Source organism: Eptatretus burgeri, chromosome 10 (assembly GCF_056783735.1).
Source record: "Eptatretus burgeri isolate ZD-2024b chromosome 10, Ebu_testis_v1, whole genome shotgun sequence".
Taxonomy (NCBI): domain Eukaryota; kingdom Metazoa; phylum Chordata; class Myxini; order Myxiniformes; family Myxinidae; genus Eptatretus; species Eptatretus burgeri.
In genome coordinates, this window is record NC_140970.1 from 61,365,480 (window position 1) to 61,382,592 (window position 17,113).

At 41.3% G+C, this 17,113-nt stretch overlaps 1 protein-coding gene across 8 annotated transcripts in view; it reads left to right on the top strand.

Annotated features, from left to right (window-relative positions):
- The window catches only part of SCLT1 (sodium channel and clathrin linker 1), a 74,380-nt gene that overhangs the window by 19,485 nt on the left and 37,782 nt on the right, over nucleotides 1-17,113 (top strand). For 7 of the 8 annotated variants that reach the window (XR_015062492.1, XM_085898631.1, XM_085898629.1 and 4 more), the window contains 6 exons: nucleotides 128-218; nucleotides 3,300-3,391; nucleotides 4,813-4,990; nucleotides 5,950-6,048; nucleotides 6,560-6,631; nucleotides 14,242-14,316. Coding sequence is in view for 7 of the 8 variants with exons in the window: in XM_085898631.1 (XP_085754757.1) it covers nucleotides 128-218; nucleotides 3,300-3,391; nucleotides 4,813-4,990; nucleotides 5,950-6,048; nucleotides 6,560-6,631; nucleotides 14,242-14,316 (607 nt within the window). In the remaining variant the exon portion in view is untranslated. The remainder of the gene's footprint in view (nucleotides 1-127; nucleotides 219-3,299; nucleotides 3,392-4,812; nucleotides 4,991-5,949; nucleotides 6,049-6,559; nucleotides 6,632-14,241; nucleotides 14,317-17,113) is intronic. The other variant, XM_085898634.1, reaches the window with a different exon arrangement.

Consider the following 17,113-nt stretch of genomic DNA (forward strand, 5'->3'; position numbering starts at 1 on the left):
ACTCATTTGGAGTAAAAATAAAAGAATCATTTTTGCTACCTGTTTGACCCTCCAGTTGTTTTTAAAGTTTTAGTATTCTCAGTGAAAGATGTGTAAAGGTTGACTATTGAACATTTCTGTTTGACAGACAGGCTTCGCTGGATCAGGAAGAGAGACAGACACGAGCAGCAGCCATGGAAAAGGAATCTGGCCGTTTGAGGGACAGATTACAGACAGCTGTGAGTAACATACATGGGAAACAATTGTTACCTCCACCACTGAATGTGGGCAGAGGTTATGTTTTCACCTATTTCTGTGTTTGTGAACAGGATATCTCAAAAAAGTTGTGGATGGATTCGGGCGGATATTTGATGGAGAGGTTGGGTGTGTGACAAGGATGAAATGATTAGATTTTGGTGAAGATCCGGATTTGTAAACGGCAATTTTTAGTGATTCTTCACCGTTGAGAGATTGGGCCAAAAACGATATACAGTACGATATCTCAAAAAGTAACCGACACATTTTGACAAAACCTGGTGGACGAGTTGGGTAGGTGACAATAACAAGCCAATTAAATTTTGTTTCGGGTCCAGATCCAGATCCGACCTATCAGTGGGATACAAAACATAAACTGGCCATCCTGGCAGAGGTATGTGCTCCACTGAGTGCCCTTCTAGTTTGTCTCCATGTTTATTGCAATTAATGACATCGCTCAGCAGCAACTGGAGAATGGTTGGAAAAACAAGTTGGAAAATCGGATTGAACAATGTACAATGAAAGCTGGCGATTTCTGTTGAAGTCTAAAAATTTGAACTGTATTGAGTGAAGACTTTATAAATTCTGCTTCCATGCATCATTAACCTCCGCCATCTTCGAAGATGGATGGAGGTGACTGTTTTCACCCCTTTCTGTTTGTTTGTTTGTTTGTTACTACGAAAGATTTCGTAAGTATATTGATGCCTTCAGTTTCTGTTTGTTTGTTTGTTTGTTTGTTTGTTTGTTTGTTTGTAGGCACGATAACTCGAGAACGGAAGAAGCTACCAATGTCAAATTACAACACGTGATTCAGGAGGGTGATGGCTAGTGCTGATTAGATTTTGGTCAAAATCGGTCAAAGGTCAAGGTCACAGTGAGGTCAAACATAATTCCGTAAATTCATGTGGAGAAATGGAGTATTTTTGCTTCGGTCGTCGTTACGAGTTCGTTTTAACTTCAATTTTAATTTTGTCTTTGGTTTTTGCGATCGCTTAGGACGCTTAAAACTCGGTTGTCGAAATTCTGGAACAGCGATGAATAACTGATATATATATATATATATATATATATATATATATATATATATATATATATATATATATATATATATATAATAATAATAATAATAATAATAATAATAAGTCTTTTATCAGATTCTTCTGAAAAGTAATACACCTATTATCTGGCATATCCTGCTGGTACTGAATCACTTTTTTAAAAATAAAAACAAAAAAATGGAATTTTTATAAGAAATCTAGTTTTTGTCTGGGACTCATTATCTGCAAACCACAGTGTAAAATCGTAGACCACAATGAATTCAGAATTCGAGCTCCCCTTGGGCTTCTGACTGATTCATGCTTTTATTAGACAAGGTCAGAGATCAAGTTGACGATTTCGTAAGTACCAGTCTATGACTGCTTGTTTGTTACTTACGAAATCTAAAGATTTCGTAAGTATATTGATGCCTTCCGTTTCTGTTTGTTTGTTTGTTTGTAGGCACGATAACTCGAGAACGGAAGAAGCTACCAATGTCAAATTGCACCACGTGATTCAGGAGGGTGATGGCTAGTGCTGATTAGATTTTGGTCAAAATCGGTCAAAGGTCAAGGTCACAGTGAGTTCAAATATTCGATTTTTGATGGTTTGGTACAAATAACTCGAGAACGCAAGAAGCTACCAATGTCAAATTACACCACGTGATTCAGGAGGGTGATGGCTAGTGCTGATTAGATTTTGGTCAAAATCGGTCAAAAGGTCAAGGTCACAGTGAGGTCAAACATCCAAAACATTCGATTTTTGATGGTTTGGTACAGAATCATCGTAGAAACTTCTGGTTTGCGTCGGGACCTTCTTCAGAGACAGCTTTTATTAGACAAGGTCAGAGGTCACGTTGACTATTTCGTAAGTACCAGTCTATGACTGCTTGTTTGTTTGTTTGTTTGTTTGTAGGCATGATAACTCGAGAACGGAAGAAGCTACTAATGTCAAATTACACCACGTGATTCAAGAGGGTAATGGCTAGTAATGATTAGATTTTGGTCAAAATCGGTCAAAGGTCAAGGTCACAGTGAGGTCAAACATCCAAAACATCGATTTTTGATGGTTTGGTACAGAATCATCATAGAAACTTCTGGTTTGCGTCGCTACCTTCTCGAGAGACAGCTTTTATTAGACAAGGTCAGAGGTCAAGTTGACGATTTCGTAAGTACCAGTCTATGACTGCTTGTTTGTTTGTGAACAGTATTATGGAAAAACTCCTCGACGGATTTCGACGAAACCATTCCACGAAACTACGGGGGTTAGGTATGGTCCAAGGATCATGCCATTAATTTTTGGACTTGGTCCCCCCCCCAAAAAAAAATTAGAGAATTTTTTTTTTTTGCATTTCTGCATGTTTTAAGTGATTTCCAACCCCCCCAAAAAATTGTTACCCCCCCAAAAAAAATAGAGAATTTTTTTTTGCATTTCTGCATGTTTTAAGTGATTTCCAACCCCCCCAAAAAAATTTAGAGAATTTTTTTTTTTTTTTGCATTTCTACGTGTTTTAAGTGATTTCCAACCCCTCCCCCAAAAAATTGTTCGAGAAATAAAATTTTTTTTTGCATTTCTACATGTTTTAAGTGATTTCCAACCCCCCAAAATAATTTAGAGAAAAAAAAATTTTTGCAACTTTTTTTTCAACATAATTTCGATTTCTTTTTTTTGTATATATACATGTTTTAAGTGATTTCCAACCCCCCCGCCCAAAAAAAAATGTTGGAGAAAAGAACTATAACTGTCAGCACTGTTGACATCATATTTAATGAATAAGATATAAGGTTCACTTGAGTGACCCAGCAGTATTGGCGGCGGAGGTTTTGCACTCTCCCGAGTGCTCCCCCTCTAGTTTATAGTTTGTTTCTATCATGTGTATATCAAAAGTTATGAAAGTTCAAAGTTGCACAAGGACTTTATGGACACCCTGTATTCACCAGCATGTATATAATGTTGTGGCAGCAGTTATCTTTTGCAGTGTTTTCAAATCAAGCTTTTTCTACTTTTTCTTCACCTGCATGATATCACAGGTGAAAGATCTGGATTTGGTCCAGAAGAATGAAGCTGACACAGAGGAGAGGGTGCAGTTGTTAAAATCTTCACTTGCTGAACTCCAAGAAAGGTATCAACATTGCTTTATCCGTTTTTGTTTCATGTACACGTCGATGCCAACTGTTATGGATAGTCTCGCATCTGAAAACGACCTCGTACTACGTATCGACTGTTGTGAAAAACATTCCACGGATTATACATTTGAATAACTTGTTCTTTCAATGACGAATTTACTTGCCGTTGTCTCATCTTCCTTCAAGACGCGTGGCTTACTGTTTCAGTCCTTCAAAAATAGTGTTTTTGAGTGGGTATACCCTGAGGAGGCGGTGATGAAATTGATTCCACCATTGTTGGTTTTTTATTTTTATTTTCAAATAGCATTATGGATGCAATAACTCCATTTGATGCAACACGATGGGTAATTTGGTAATCGGTATTTTGGAAATTTAATATACTCCCATTGTGGTGGTCATTGACATAATTACGAGGTTGCTTGCTTTGTGTCCTATTGTGACTGTCATCACTGGCGCCAAGAACATTCATGAATTGCAATAGAAAACTTTTATTTTTAACCTCCGTCACCTAAGGTGGATGGAGGTTATGTTTTCAACGTCTGTCTATCTGTCTGTTTGTCTGTGAACAAGATATCTCAATTTTTGGACAGGTCGGGTGTGTGACAAGGATGAATTGATTCGATTTTGGTGAAGATCCGAATCCGGCCCATCTATGGGATACAAAACGTAAACTGTTCAGCCTGGCGGAGCTATTCGCTCGACTGAGTGCCGTTCTGGTTCATTTTTAAAAGGCAGACATACAGGGGTGCACAACTGATTGCGCACACACACACACACACACACACACACACACACACACACACACACACACACACACACACACACACACACACACACACACACACACACACGTAGTAAAAGTTGCTTCTTTATTTTCTTCTCACTCCACTGACTCTTCCCTCTTTCCCTTCCTGTTCTCAGTTTATTTTCTCATATTATGCCGACTTCGTTACAAATGGATGCGTTCCAATGCTCGTGGCAAGGTGGATGAAAGCTACATGAGTAATCAGGCCAATATGGGAAACAATGCATTGCACTTTATCTCGATAGATTATTTAGCTTCTGAACGGAGTTTCAATTCCTCTGAAAGTTATTAAATTTCTTCTGATAACACTGATTGCCATTGTCTTGCCAAATTTTGTCTGATCAATCTGGTGTAGCACCTTATCAATGAAGAGGAGGCTGCTTCAGACAAGTTTCACGGGACTTTGCGCAAAGCTCGTAATACATGCGTGAAGTTGAAGTGTGAAATTTGGTAATCATCTATAAAGCACAACATGGATATGGGTTCACCTAATGTAAATACAAATGATTGAGCTTTCATTGCTCGTATGCTGGTATCTTCAGAAGAGGGATTTTGTTTTGCTCTGGTTCCTTGTACCCTTCATGTTATGGAGTGATCTCCTTGTTCTTCCAGGTTAAACCACAAGGAAGCTGAACTGTTATGGGCGAATGGAGAGAAGGCCAAGTATGAAACGCTGATGAAGGATTTCCAAAGCCTTGAAAAATCCCTCAAAAGTGAACGGGATGAAGTGGCAGAAAAACTTCAGGATGCTCTCACCCTCTTGGATCAAACAGTGCTACAAAGAAATGAGGTGTGGTTCCCCCCACCCCCTCCCCCTTTTATATATAATTTGCTCATGGTCTCGTTAATTGGGAATGCTCATGTGTTTTTTTTTTTTTGTAATTACTAATTGCTGTAATAAAGCTAGAAATATCTTGTACTCCAAAAAGGAATATTTAATATAGTAAAGGAAAGCATTTAACAATGCAGAGCCTTGCTGGGGTATATGGATTAGCGTGGATACGAGAACGAACGATCTACATTCAAGAAGGTCTGCGTGCAGACTTGCACACTGACTGAAACACAGACCGGTTACAATTTCGTTTCTTATCCTTTCAGGAATGTAAGGGAATGGGTGAGGCCAATCCATATGGGAATGTGCAAGGCTAATTAAAACACAAGATCATCTTACACTTGTAACCCTCTGCATCATCAAACCATTGCTTATTTGCACCACCCAGTTTCCTCCTTTTTTTTTTTTTAACCTCCACTTTCCCAATCGATTTGCCTGTTTTATTTATTTATTTATTTATTTATTTCCCCCTCTGGTTCTGCAAAATGATTTTCGAAGGGCACATTAATTTTGACTTTTGACCTGTTGAAGGCAAGGTCCAATCTGTTTATCTTTGTATTACAGTCTATACTTGTCCGAAGTTTGTTTGAATTTCCTGCAGTGGTTCGCAAGTTATTGTGCAAACAAATAACCGATGACAGACGGACTGACAACCCAAAATCATAATGCGTCTGGCATTTGGCTGTAGATGCATAAAAATAAAAAAACCACCTGCAAGTATGAGGGTGTAAAAGATAGCGAGCAGGAAGGGATGGGATTAGTTACAAGTGTAGGGATGGTTTAATTTTAAGAGGATCTCAGGCTTGTCCTTGTGGTCTGAACAAAAGCACATTTCACCATTCATTTACAGTGCAGGTCGTTAACTGCAAAATGTCTCACGATGTTGTGGGATCTTTTTGTGCTTGCATACATATTAGGCCCTGTTACGAGAGAGGCAACAAGAGACTGAGGTCGAGAGGTTGAAGGAAGCGATGGTTCAACTTATCGATGAGACGGCGAAACGAACTCATCTTGAAGTAAGTGTTTAAGAAAGATTTATTTATTTTGAAAAAACGTTTCCTTTTTAATTTTTTTTGTGGTCCCCATAAACTCAAATACAAAAACAAACCATTGCGCGCGCACACACACACACACACACACACACACACACACACACACACACACACACACACACACACACACACACACACACACACACACACACACACACACACACACACACACACACACACACACACACACACACACACACACACACACACACACACACACACACACACCATTCAACATTGTGATTTAACTCACATGATGAGCTTTTCTGCAAACTTTCACTTTTGAGCACAATGACATTGCAATGAGTGCAGATGTACAGAAACTTGTGGCTTGGCCCTTTTAGAGCAAAGTAAATGCCAAAGAGGATCGGCAGGCACCATTCTCTTGTCGTAGCATACTTGTTCTCATTGTCTATTGTAATTGTCAAGTTTCAAGACTGTGAGTTTGAGCGTCCACGTGTCTGTGGGGCTGCAGGTAGAACGAGTGACGTCTCGATTCAATGAAAAATTACATCGTCTCGATAAAGGGTTATCAGAATTGAAACTGGTGAGATCTGTGCAAACATTCAGACTTGAGATGTATTTTTATTTACTATCATAAGAACGTTCATTGAAATTTTTTGACAGTTGGTTGTTGGTCTCCATTTGTGGGTTTCATGTGGGAGGAAGTTCTCTACCTCTTTTTTTTTCAGTAAAGTATCGTGATTCATGAAACAAAATCTGAAACTTCGTGCTCATAGCCTCGTTCCAAGGGTTCTTTTCAAAATCTTCACTGAACTTCTGACAGCCTCCACTTGCAGCTCGTTTGTAGTGATATTCCCAGAATGCTTATTAAATGCTCAGTAAAGGTTTTCTTTATCATTCATGTAGCTCCAACTATCACTGGTACAATTTCAGCTTTCTTCAATCTCCACATCCTCTTGACCTCATTTTTCAGATCCTGGTATTCGGTCATTTTCCTGATTTATGTGGCAGTTCGTCCAAACTCATTGGGAGCTAAAACCTTGATCAACATTGCTGACTTTTCCTTTTTTTCCTTTTTAGGTCATCTCTTCGAGCATGACCTAATAATATGGGTGTCGATGTCCTTCGATCCGTCCATTCACAATGAAGTTGAAGCGGGAGATCTGGTCATTAGTGATCCTGATAGAGGTCGATGAGACGTACACGATGGTATGACTTTCAAGGTCACCGAAGGTCAAGGTCACGAGGCCTTTGAATTTGCGAAAATGACGATTTTCATAATGTATCTCCTCCTACATTTCTCAAGCGATCTTGAATTTGATTGTGGCATATGAATGTATGGGACAATATCTAAATTTGGTCAGGACGGATTTTCGAATTTCGCTTTCGCGTCACGTGACTTCAAAGTTTGCAAAAACTGCCCTACCTTCAGGAGGCTATATATTCTCTACTGGGCATGGTAAAAGTTAGTGAATGGTGTCATTACATAGCAGCTGACCTTGTATATTTATACATTTTCCGCCGAAGTTGCAAAAGTTTCAAAACCCGAAATGTAAACGTCGGCATTTATTTTCAAAATATAATTTCTTGCGTGCACGCCAAAATGCCGAGTCATCTTTAACCAAGCTGCGCAGTAGAACTGCGCAGTAGTCTTCGGTCATAACTGAACATTGAGAACTCGTGGTATTATCGAGATGACCGTCACCCCCACACGGGGGTAATTTTTTGTGTTTGAGTACTATGTCTGGATGCAGTGCTTTGTTTGCGGTGTCAACACTTGATGGGATCATCTTGTCATGCCTGAGCATAATATGTTCATTATCAAGGATCGGATCTGGTTTGTGTTTCCATGATTGTTCTGGGACTGGGATGTTGAATTGTTTACAGATGTGCCAGTGGATTACGCTACAGACGCTGCCATGTATTTCTGTGTACAGCTGTTCCGCCATGAGTTTTTTTTTTTACATCCCAAAAGGAGGTGACTGGTACTTTGTGTTTTTTTTCCCCACAAAACCTGCATTTTAGTGACTTCTTGGTTTATTTTCCTCACTTGCGTCTTCAACTGTTTATTGTTGTTTATTCAGTGGAGATGTGGTCTTTGCTTGGGTGATATTAATTTGCTTTTTACTCTATTTTATTAGCCAGCTCATCTTCGAGCCTTGGTGTGCTGTTCATTGTGAACCTCCTCCTCCTCTTCTTCATTCTGTTGTCCATTATTCTCCTCTTCATTGTGATCTATCCTTGTTGCTCTTATTTGTTTTGTTTGCAAAGGTGCTATTTGATCCGAGTTAGTAACTTCAAGTTGTTCTTTCTCTCGGGGTGCTGCTGCAGCATTTCCTTTTGTCATTCTCTGGTGTTGTTGTGGAGTATTCAGTTTTTAGTTTTGTTTCTTGATTCAATTCTCCAATCTGTTGCCCAATTTCTGTTTCTGTTATTGTGATTAAATTTGAAATCTCATCTGTTTCTGTTTTTCCTCTCTTGTTCTATTTTCTGTGTCGCACCAGTAAGTTCTGATGGTTGTTCCTTTTCTTTGGGAGTTTGTACTCTGGGAATCTCATCCTAAACGTATGTCCTGTCATTCCATTTGTGTGTGTGTGTATTCCATGCATTGGTAGGAAGTCGTCATTTCTTCTTTCCTCTTCAGTTTGTTCATCTCTTATTCTTAGTTCCTCCTCTGTGAATATTTTCTGTTTGAGTATATTGTTTTTCTTTGAGCTTAGTGTTGCCCTATTAAAATTACCTTTGTCAGGGCAAAGTCTTCAGATTATCTGTCCCCAGGTGTTTGCACTTTGTTTCCTCAAGCCTTTTCGTCTGGCATATTACAATGCCCATAATAAGGTCCATTTTTCCTTCTTTGTCTAGATTTTCTTTTTTATGCTGATTCTCTCTCCTTGGGTCATCTGATTTATGTCTTCAATTGCTTGCTGTCTTGCTTTTTCAGTTATTTCCTTTATTCTTTCCTGGGTCAAGTGTTTTTTAATCATGATGCTACTGCAGTGAATTTCGTTCAAAGAACCTTCAGCCTTGGCTTTGTTGGTTTCAATTGGTTCATTAATCTTTCGCATTTTACTGCTGGTCACCCATGCTTCATATGCAGAAAACACTTTGCAGTGGAGGATGATTTCCTTCTCCTCCAAGTTCCAGCTCTGTTCATTTTATCTTTTGTGATTTGTCTGGAACCTAGTAGTTGTTTGTAGAACAGGCGACAACTTTTTAGCTTTTAGCTTTGGTGTAGAGCGCTGTGCTGTCGTGAGGCGGGGATCTCCGTCCTCACTGGAGAAGGTGCAGTCATTATCCTTTTCAGCGCACATTGCTCGGTGTGGCTGCACGGACTTGCACATCTGCGTATGAGGGATCTGTGTCCCTCGAGTCATTTTCTGTGACTTCTCATTGTTTGGCATATTTTTGCTGCAGCCAGCCATATTGCTTTACCCATGAGGCTGTTGGGCCTCGGCTGCTTGATAGCGGTCACCGATGGCACTCTGAGGAGTTGTGCCAAGAAGGTATATGCCCGGGTTGTGCGTCTGCCTGCTCGCTTTCCCTTCACGAGTCTGCCTGCTCATTTGCTTCATAGCTTGGTGTTGTTTGAAATCACTCACAGGGGAGGTATCCACAACCAAACCCCATTCTGCATTCTACAGCATTTATGTATGGTTGCGTGAGCAGGGTTCAAAGTCTTGTTTCAGTGGACTCGTGCCCCAAACATGCAAGCAGCGATTGGCTGATGTTACCGTTCTCGGGAGACTTTCCATCCCTGTCGGTGGAAAAGGAAGCATCTCCACACGCAAATTTGTACAAAATAATTTTAAAAGTAATAAAAATAAATAACAACATGACAGCAAAAATAAACACAAAATAAGAAAAAGATGTCGTGCGGAGCACGATATGTGCAAAATCCACCCCCTCTCTAAAGGTTGCCATGGATGCATCAAATTGTCCATTTCATTAAGATTAAAATTGACAATCTTAATCAAAGCTCCGGTCAATCGGATGAAAATTGATTATTTTTTCAGATTGAAATTGATGCTTTTAGAAGTTTGACCTTGAGTTGACCTTTTGATCTCAAAAATAGTTGGTTTCCCAATTTATTAATGCACTATACAATTGCTGTTTAATTTCGAAGTCACGCGGATGAAAATTGATGATTTTTCAGACAAAAATGGATTTTAGACATTTGACCTTGACTTGACCTTTGACCTCAAATAATTGGCTTCCCAATTCAGTGACACAATATGTAAATCCTGTTCAACTTCCAAGTCAATCATATGAAAAATGATGATTTTAGAAATATGACATCAAGATGACCTTTGACCTCAAAATCAATAGGCTTCTCAGTTGAGACAACCTCTACAACCTGGTAAAGTTTCATGACAATCGGTTTTGAATTTCGATCTGTAGGCGATTGACATACAAACAAACAGACAAACAGGAAGACGACGACGTGCAGAGCAGATACTTACAAAATCCATAAAACAACTTTGACCTAAAAATAATTGGTGGTTGAATTCAATAACCAAATATGCAACGGCTTCAAATTTGAAGTGAATCAGATGAAAATTGACAATTTTAGAAATTTGGCCTATGTTGGCCTCAAAAATAATTGGTGGTTGAATTCAGTTATCTCATTTGCAAATCCTCTTCAAATTTCAAGTCAATGGGATGAGAATTGAAGATTTTAGAAATACAACATAAGTTGTTGACCTTGGGTCTACGTTGACCTCAAAAATAATGGGCTGGTTGAATTCAGTGACCTGAAATATAAATCTTCTTCAAATTTCAACTCAATTGGATGAAAATTGAGGATTTTAGAAATCTCAATGAAGTTGTTGACCTTTGGCCTATATTGACCTTTTGACCTCAAAAACAATAGGCTTCTTCCCTATGACAAACTCTACCATGTGGTGAAGTTTTGTGAAGATCGGTTTAAAATTGTGGCCTGCAGCTGATAGCCAGACAGACAGACAGAATAACAAAATCGACGAACCAATATACTTGAAAAATCTTCGATTTTGCAAGTAACAAACGGATATTTTCACACACAAGGTCACAACTCCTGAAGGGCCCTTTCAAAATGCACACCTGCACACCCCTCCCACCAGGAATCTTCATATTATATACTGTATCTACAGCTGCAAACCTGATTTACATCAGAGGGTGAAGAGCATGGAACAGATGACAACATAAATGAGACTAGGAAAGGGGCTGGAGGTTTGTGAAAATATATTGGTGAGACCGACACTGATTGGCGATGGGACTTCCAACACATACACTTTGTAGTCCGTGAGGCCTGTATACAAGTTGACCGTAGTACACAAACACACTGGTGTGAGGCGTGATGAAAGAACAGGCAAGTGAGGCCTGGCACCTACACTGCAGAGTTCCCCCTCCCCTGGACTGAACTGAGGGCTGCTCTGGTCTTGAACTTATCTCAACTCGAGACAACCGGACTAACCTGAAGGTGCCTGCGCACCTTTTCTTAGAAAGCCATGGATGGTGTGATGAAGGAGCAATTGGTTTCTGGTATCAAACCTCTCTCCTCCAAATTCTTGTGGCGTCTAATCAAATCTGTTTCTGGTGAAAGATCCCCCTCCATCCCCTCCCTCACCTCAAATCGCCGCACTGCTGATACCGCACGTGAAAAGACTGAATGTCTAAACACAGTGTTTGCATCAAAATCTTGTGTCCGAAACCCATCGATTTCCAGACCCATCTTACCCAGTCGCACCCAGCTGTCCCTGGACTCTGTGTCCTTTTCTTCTGACAAAGTGGAGAGCTTGCTGTCAAACCTCGACTCAGATTCTGCAACCGGTCCAGACAGCATCAGCCCACATGTCCTAAAAACCTGCTCCTCTGCTCTTGCTCTCCCTCTCTCTGTTCTATTCACCCTCTCATTGGCTCAAGGTCATCTGCCATCTGCAGGAGAATCAGCAAACATTACCGCTCTGCAAAATAAGGTGCAAAAACATCCCTGCAACGACAGACCAATCAGCCTTCTCCCAATCATCAGCAAGGTTATGGACTCGATCATCGCTTCAGACATTAAAGCCTTCCTCTTCTACAATGGCTTGATTTTCAATCATCAATTTGGTTTCAGACCAGGTCACTCTACCCTGGATATGCTGCTTCTGCTCTCCCAACAATGGATGGAGGTTCTCAATGCCAGACAGGACATCAGAGCCATCTCCCTGGACATATCTCGTGATTTTGATACGGTCTGGCACCCTGCCCTGCTCACCAAACTCTCTTCCTATGGTATCCAAGGCCATCTCCACTCATGGCTCGCAGACTTCCTCTCCTGTCGCAACCAACGTGTGGCCCTCAATGGAGTTCTCTCATCCCCCCCTTCCTGTCCAAGCTGGGGTTCCTCAAAGCAGTGTTCTGGGCCCTGTTCTCTTTCTGGTTTTCATCAATGATCTCTCCATCTCTCTGGAAAATCCTCTTTATCCCTTTGCTGATGATTCCGTCCTCTGCCGTACCATCTGTCATCCCTCAGACCGGCAAGCAGCAGCTTCTTCGCTCACTGCAGATCTGGATAAAATCACAAAGTGGTCCAACACGTGGAACTTCTTCTTCTTCCTCTTCTTTCGGCTGCTCCTGTTAGGGGTCGCCACAGTGGATCATCCGTATGATCCGCATCGTGATTTGGCACATGTTTTATGCCGGATGCCCTTCCTGACTAAACCCTGGTCGCCTCTTACGACACAGGGATATGGTACACCTATTTTAACTGGGGAATACACCGGCCCAGTATACTGGTACTCATTTCGCAGACCTCGGAAGGATGACAGGCTGAGTCAACCCCCTGGTGTATTAATTCAGTGGCCCAACGGGGCTTGAACTCAGGACCTTTTGGATCCTAAGCCGCTGCCCTAACCACCGCACCAACACCAGGCTGGTCCAACACGTGGAACATGTCTTTCAATCCTGACAAATCTCAAACTCTCACTATTTTTCTCCAAAAGGACTGTTTGGACCCCCCCACCCCCACCACCACTCCCCTGCCGACTTTCTCAACAATCCTCTGGAAGAAGTCCTTTCATTCAAGCTTCTGGGTCTCACTCTCTGCCACGATCTTTCCTGGGAAAGCCACATTTCCAACCTGGCCTCCAAAGCCAGTATCCGACTGGGAATCCTCTGTCGTGCAAAGTCCTTCCTTGGCCCACCTGAGCTCCTGACCACATACAAAGCTTTCGTCCGAAGCCTGATGGAGTGATGCTCTCCCCTCTGGGCTGGTGCTCCTTCTTCTCACCTTTCTCGGATTTTCGCTGTGGAAACCAAGGCATTTAGGATTTTTGGTGTCTCCCACGGTGAGGCTGAGTCTTTGGGTCTCTCACTCTCTCACCGCAGATAGGTCAGTGGTCTTTCTGTTTTCAACTGTCTCCTCTCCAGTCTCGCCCCCCCCGCTCTGTCTGCGATATGCCCCCGCCATATTTCCGCAGGGTGCTCAAGGTCTGCCAGCAACCCCCTTCTGGTAAACCTACCAAAATCACGAATCATTGCTCACCTTCACTCTTTCATTCCTCTTTTTTCCTGCCTTTGGAATAAACTCCCACACTCTCTCCAATCCCATTCTTCCCTCCAGGCCTTCAAAACAGCTGTTCACCACCACCTCTTATCTTCCCCCATCCAAAACCACGATCTTTTCTTCCCCTGTTAATCCACCCCAAACCCACCTCTATCAAATTCCCTGCCTTCCTTCCTGAAAGTCCCTGTGGTGTCCATATTGTGTACCCCATGTTGCCTGCCCCATCCCTCTCCCTTCCACAGATCTAATGTCTCTGTTCCCCACTGTTTTGTCCTTCCCTCTCCTGCCCCCCTTGTTGTGCGTTGTGTGTTAGCTCTCAATCGATCCTCGAGAATGTATACAAAAAAATAAATTGGGTGATTGTATTCAGAAAAACGAGGGAGGTGTTTTGTCGGTACATGAGTCTGATGGGACGGACCTGCAACTTGTATACAATGGTCTGTCATACACATGCAAGACCCCTGTGAAAAGGTCCCACAGTACAGATTCAAACAGTGGCAGTCATTTACTTATGTTTATGTACTTCACACTTTATGTACTTTATGCCATATTTTGGTTAAAAAAGAAAACCTGCTATGTTTAAAGCTACTTTTACATACTTGCTAAAAGTTTGACTGGTAAGCAGTTGTTAGTGGGTGGAGTAACCATATTATCAATGTGTATGACAGGAAAGGAACCAGCACAACCTCCACCTCGAGCGATTGCAGGTTCAAAAGCGAGCTGCCGACGAGGAATGTTCCAAGGTAACTCTGCTTATCAACAATATCATGAGGGAAAGCATTGAATATTCACTAGCTTATGCATTGTCTACTACTTTATACATTCTCTAACTAATTTATTTTACCCTGATGCATATCCGAGCAGTGAGAATGCACCTCATACTTCAATCGGGATCTAAATCGCATCAATTATAAATTGATGTCAATTTGACTCTCAAGGCGTTTTTAAACCAAACCAAACTTGACATGTTGAGAGTAACACAACGTGCAGATGGACTGCTCAAGGTAATAAATAGATCAGGATGAGACGATAAAAACAGTACGAATCCCTGCACATAAGACAATCGCCCAAAACAACTTTAAGCAATTACAATTCTCTTAGTTTTCTGGGGTGCCATGATCGATCACCATTCATATGGATAAAGAACCAGGTAAGTGAGATGGAATGATGTTGGACACCAGCTGGCTGGGTGATGGTCCGATGCCAAGCCAAACTCGTACGGAGCTTGTTTTCGAGCACGATCCAGCAGGGTGCAGAGCACACGAGAGATATGGAGAGACATAGAGAGGTGATGTCTCTTGCTGGCCTCTGGGCTTTTTCCAGAGGTGGGGCTCCTTGCAGAGTGCCCCCCCCCCAGTCATCAGTGGTCACAATATTTGTCGCAGTCCTTTGTCACCTAATGCTGCCGCCACACCTGGCGTGGGGTCGTTAGCCACTCCTGGCTCTTCCTGCGTGAATTACTCCCTGAGAAGTCCAGAGTCCCAGAACGGCTTTATGCACTAGCCCAGGTGCTCAGCACAATCCAAGCCCATCCTCACTCACCTGGCATTACCTGGTTCTCAACATGGGAGAACACAATTACACACACCTTAACCTCTCCAACTACTACCGGTGACAACACAGCCTCCCAACTACAAGATGACATGTCCTTATCCACTGATCCTTAATACGGGGATAAAATGTCTAACCTATGCAATTGTCTGGTTGGCCTTGAGGCCTTAATCGAGTATCTGACCCCTCCCACCCCTCATAACGGTAATAATGTGATAGTTTTTTTGTATTTTCATTGACTGGACATCTCGCAGTCTTGTGTTCAAACAGACTAAATGTAATTCTTGGCCAATACATCAAAATGTCATTTTTCTTATCCTTGTGTTTGTTTAAATGCTCGGTTGAGATTTATTTGTGCTTTTTGTGCTGAGCCTTGAACAGCTTGGTTCCATTTTTGAAACAAATGTCAAACAGTAATTAATGCAAGTAAAATAAATGGAAAAGGCTTTGGGGGGTGGGGGCGGGGGAGGGGAAGTGTGAAATGTGAATGAGAAGTAGAAATGGGGGGTGGGGGAGGAAACGTAAGTGTGTGAGGAGTGAGAAGAGACTGGAAAGGAAAATGGGATTAGGAGACCACAGAGAAAAGGCATGTACATGCCAAATGGGATTGGGGGCGAAGGGGGAGAAGGGAGCGGCTGTATGGTTAAAATGCCACCATATTTGGATACTTTATAAATAGGTAACCCTGTAAAATTATTTATTCCACAATCGCAGCATGCACTTGATACAAAACATAAAAATGCATAAATTTGCTGATAATTGCAACTTTTAATGTTCAGACTTTTAAATGAAGTTATAAACAAGGTGAACTTGTAAAGACAGCAACAGAGCTCGGTCTTGATATTATCCATATTCCAGAACATATAATTTACTGTGAGGATGTAATGATCAAGTACAGTGCAATAAGCAACAATTCACATTTATTTTCACATCTGATGCAATAATTTAAATGCTCTTACGGTGGCGAGATGCTACATTTGAAACTGATCGATATATGTAGCTTTTTGATGCCTAGTGTCCGTCATAAAAATTTGTGTTGATGTCAAAGCAAGTGACCAATTGCAAATTAATTGTGGGTTACTTATCCACAAGAAATGGGGAAACAGCGTGCTGAACTGCGAAGCATATGACGCGTTCTTCCAAATATGTTCAGATCACAAAACGGTGTCAAAGATTCACCTTTGTTTGCGTGCCAATATAAAACGCAATGACAAAAGAGTATGTTATGACTGGAGCAAGGTTGGAGATGAAAACATCAAAAAAGCTTACATTATTGAAGTTAGAAGCATGTTTTCATCGCTTTGTGAAACAAATGTAAATGACCCTGCTGACTTGATTTCCAGCAAAATAATTGCCCACAAAAAAAACGCCGCAGATAAATATTTACCACAAAATAGGGGCAATACTCCTGGGTGCTCACCTGGTGGTCAATGGATAAGAAAACCAGGGAACCACTGGAAGGCGTGGATGACCCACAAAATATGTAACGGAGAAGAAAGTAAATACTGATGTATTTTTAATTTTTTAATGGTGGGAACAAGCTTTGGTACATCAAGGGTGATAAAGATTATGGTGAAGTTTCATCAAAATTATGTGTGCACTTTCAGAGAAGAAAGCAAACACTTATTTTGGGGGGGGGGAGGGCAACCCCCCCCCACCCAACCCCCTCACCTCAAATCGACCTGACCATTTTTTTTTTTTTTTTAATGTTTTGAACAAACTTTGGTACATACCTTGTGATGAAGGTTGTGGTCAAGTTTCATCAAAATCGTGTGTGTAGTTTCAGAGAAGTTGCAAGTGTTTATGGACGGACTGACGGAAAGACGACGGAACTACATTCCAGGTGCGCTAAAATGGAAAAGCAGAAGCGTTTTTTTTTTTTTCTTTCCCATGGCTCGCACGGGAAGATGAGGTCGAAGAGAAGAAAGACACTCTTAAGCAGTTACGGGAGGAACAAAAAAAAAACGAGGTTAACACATGAAAACAGTA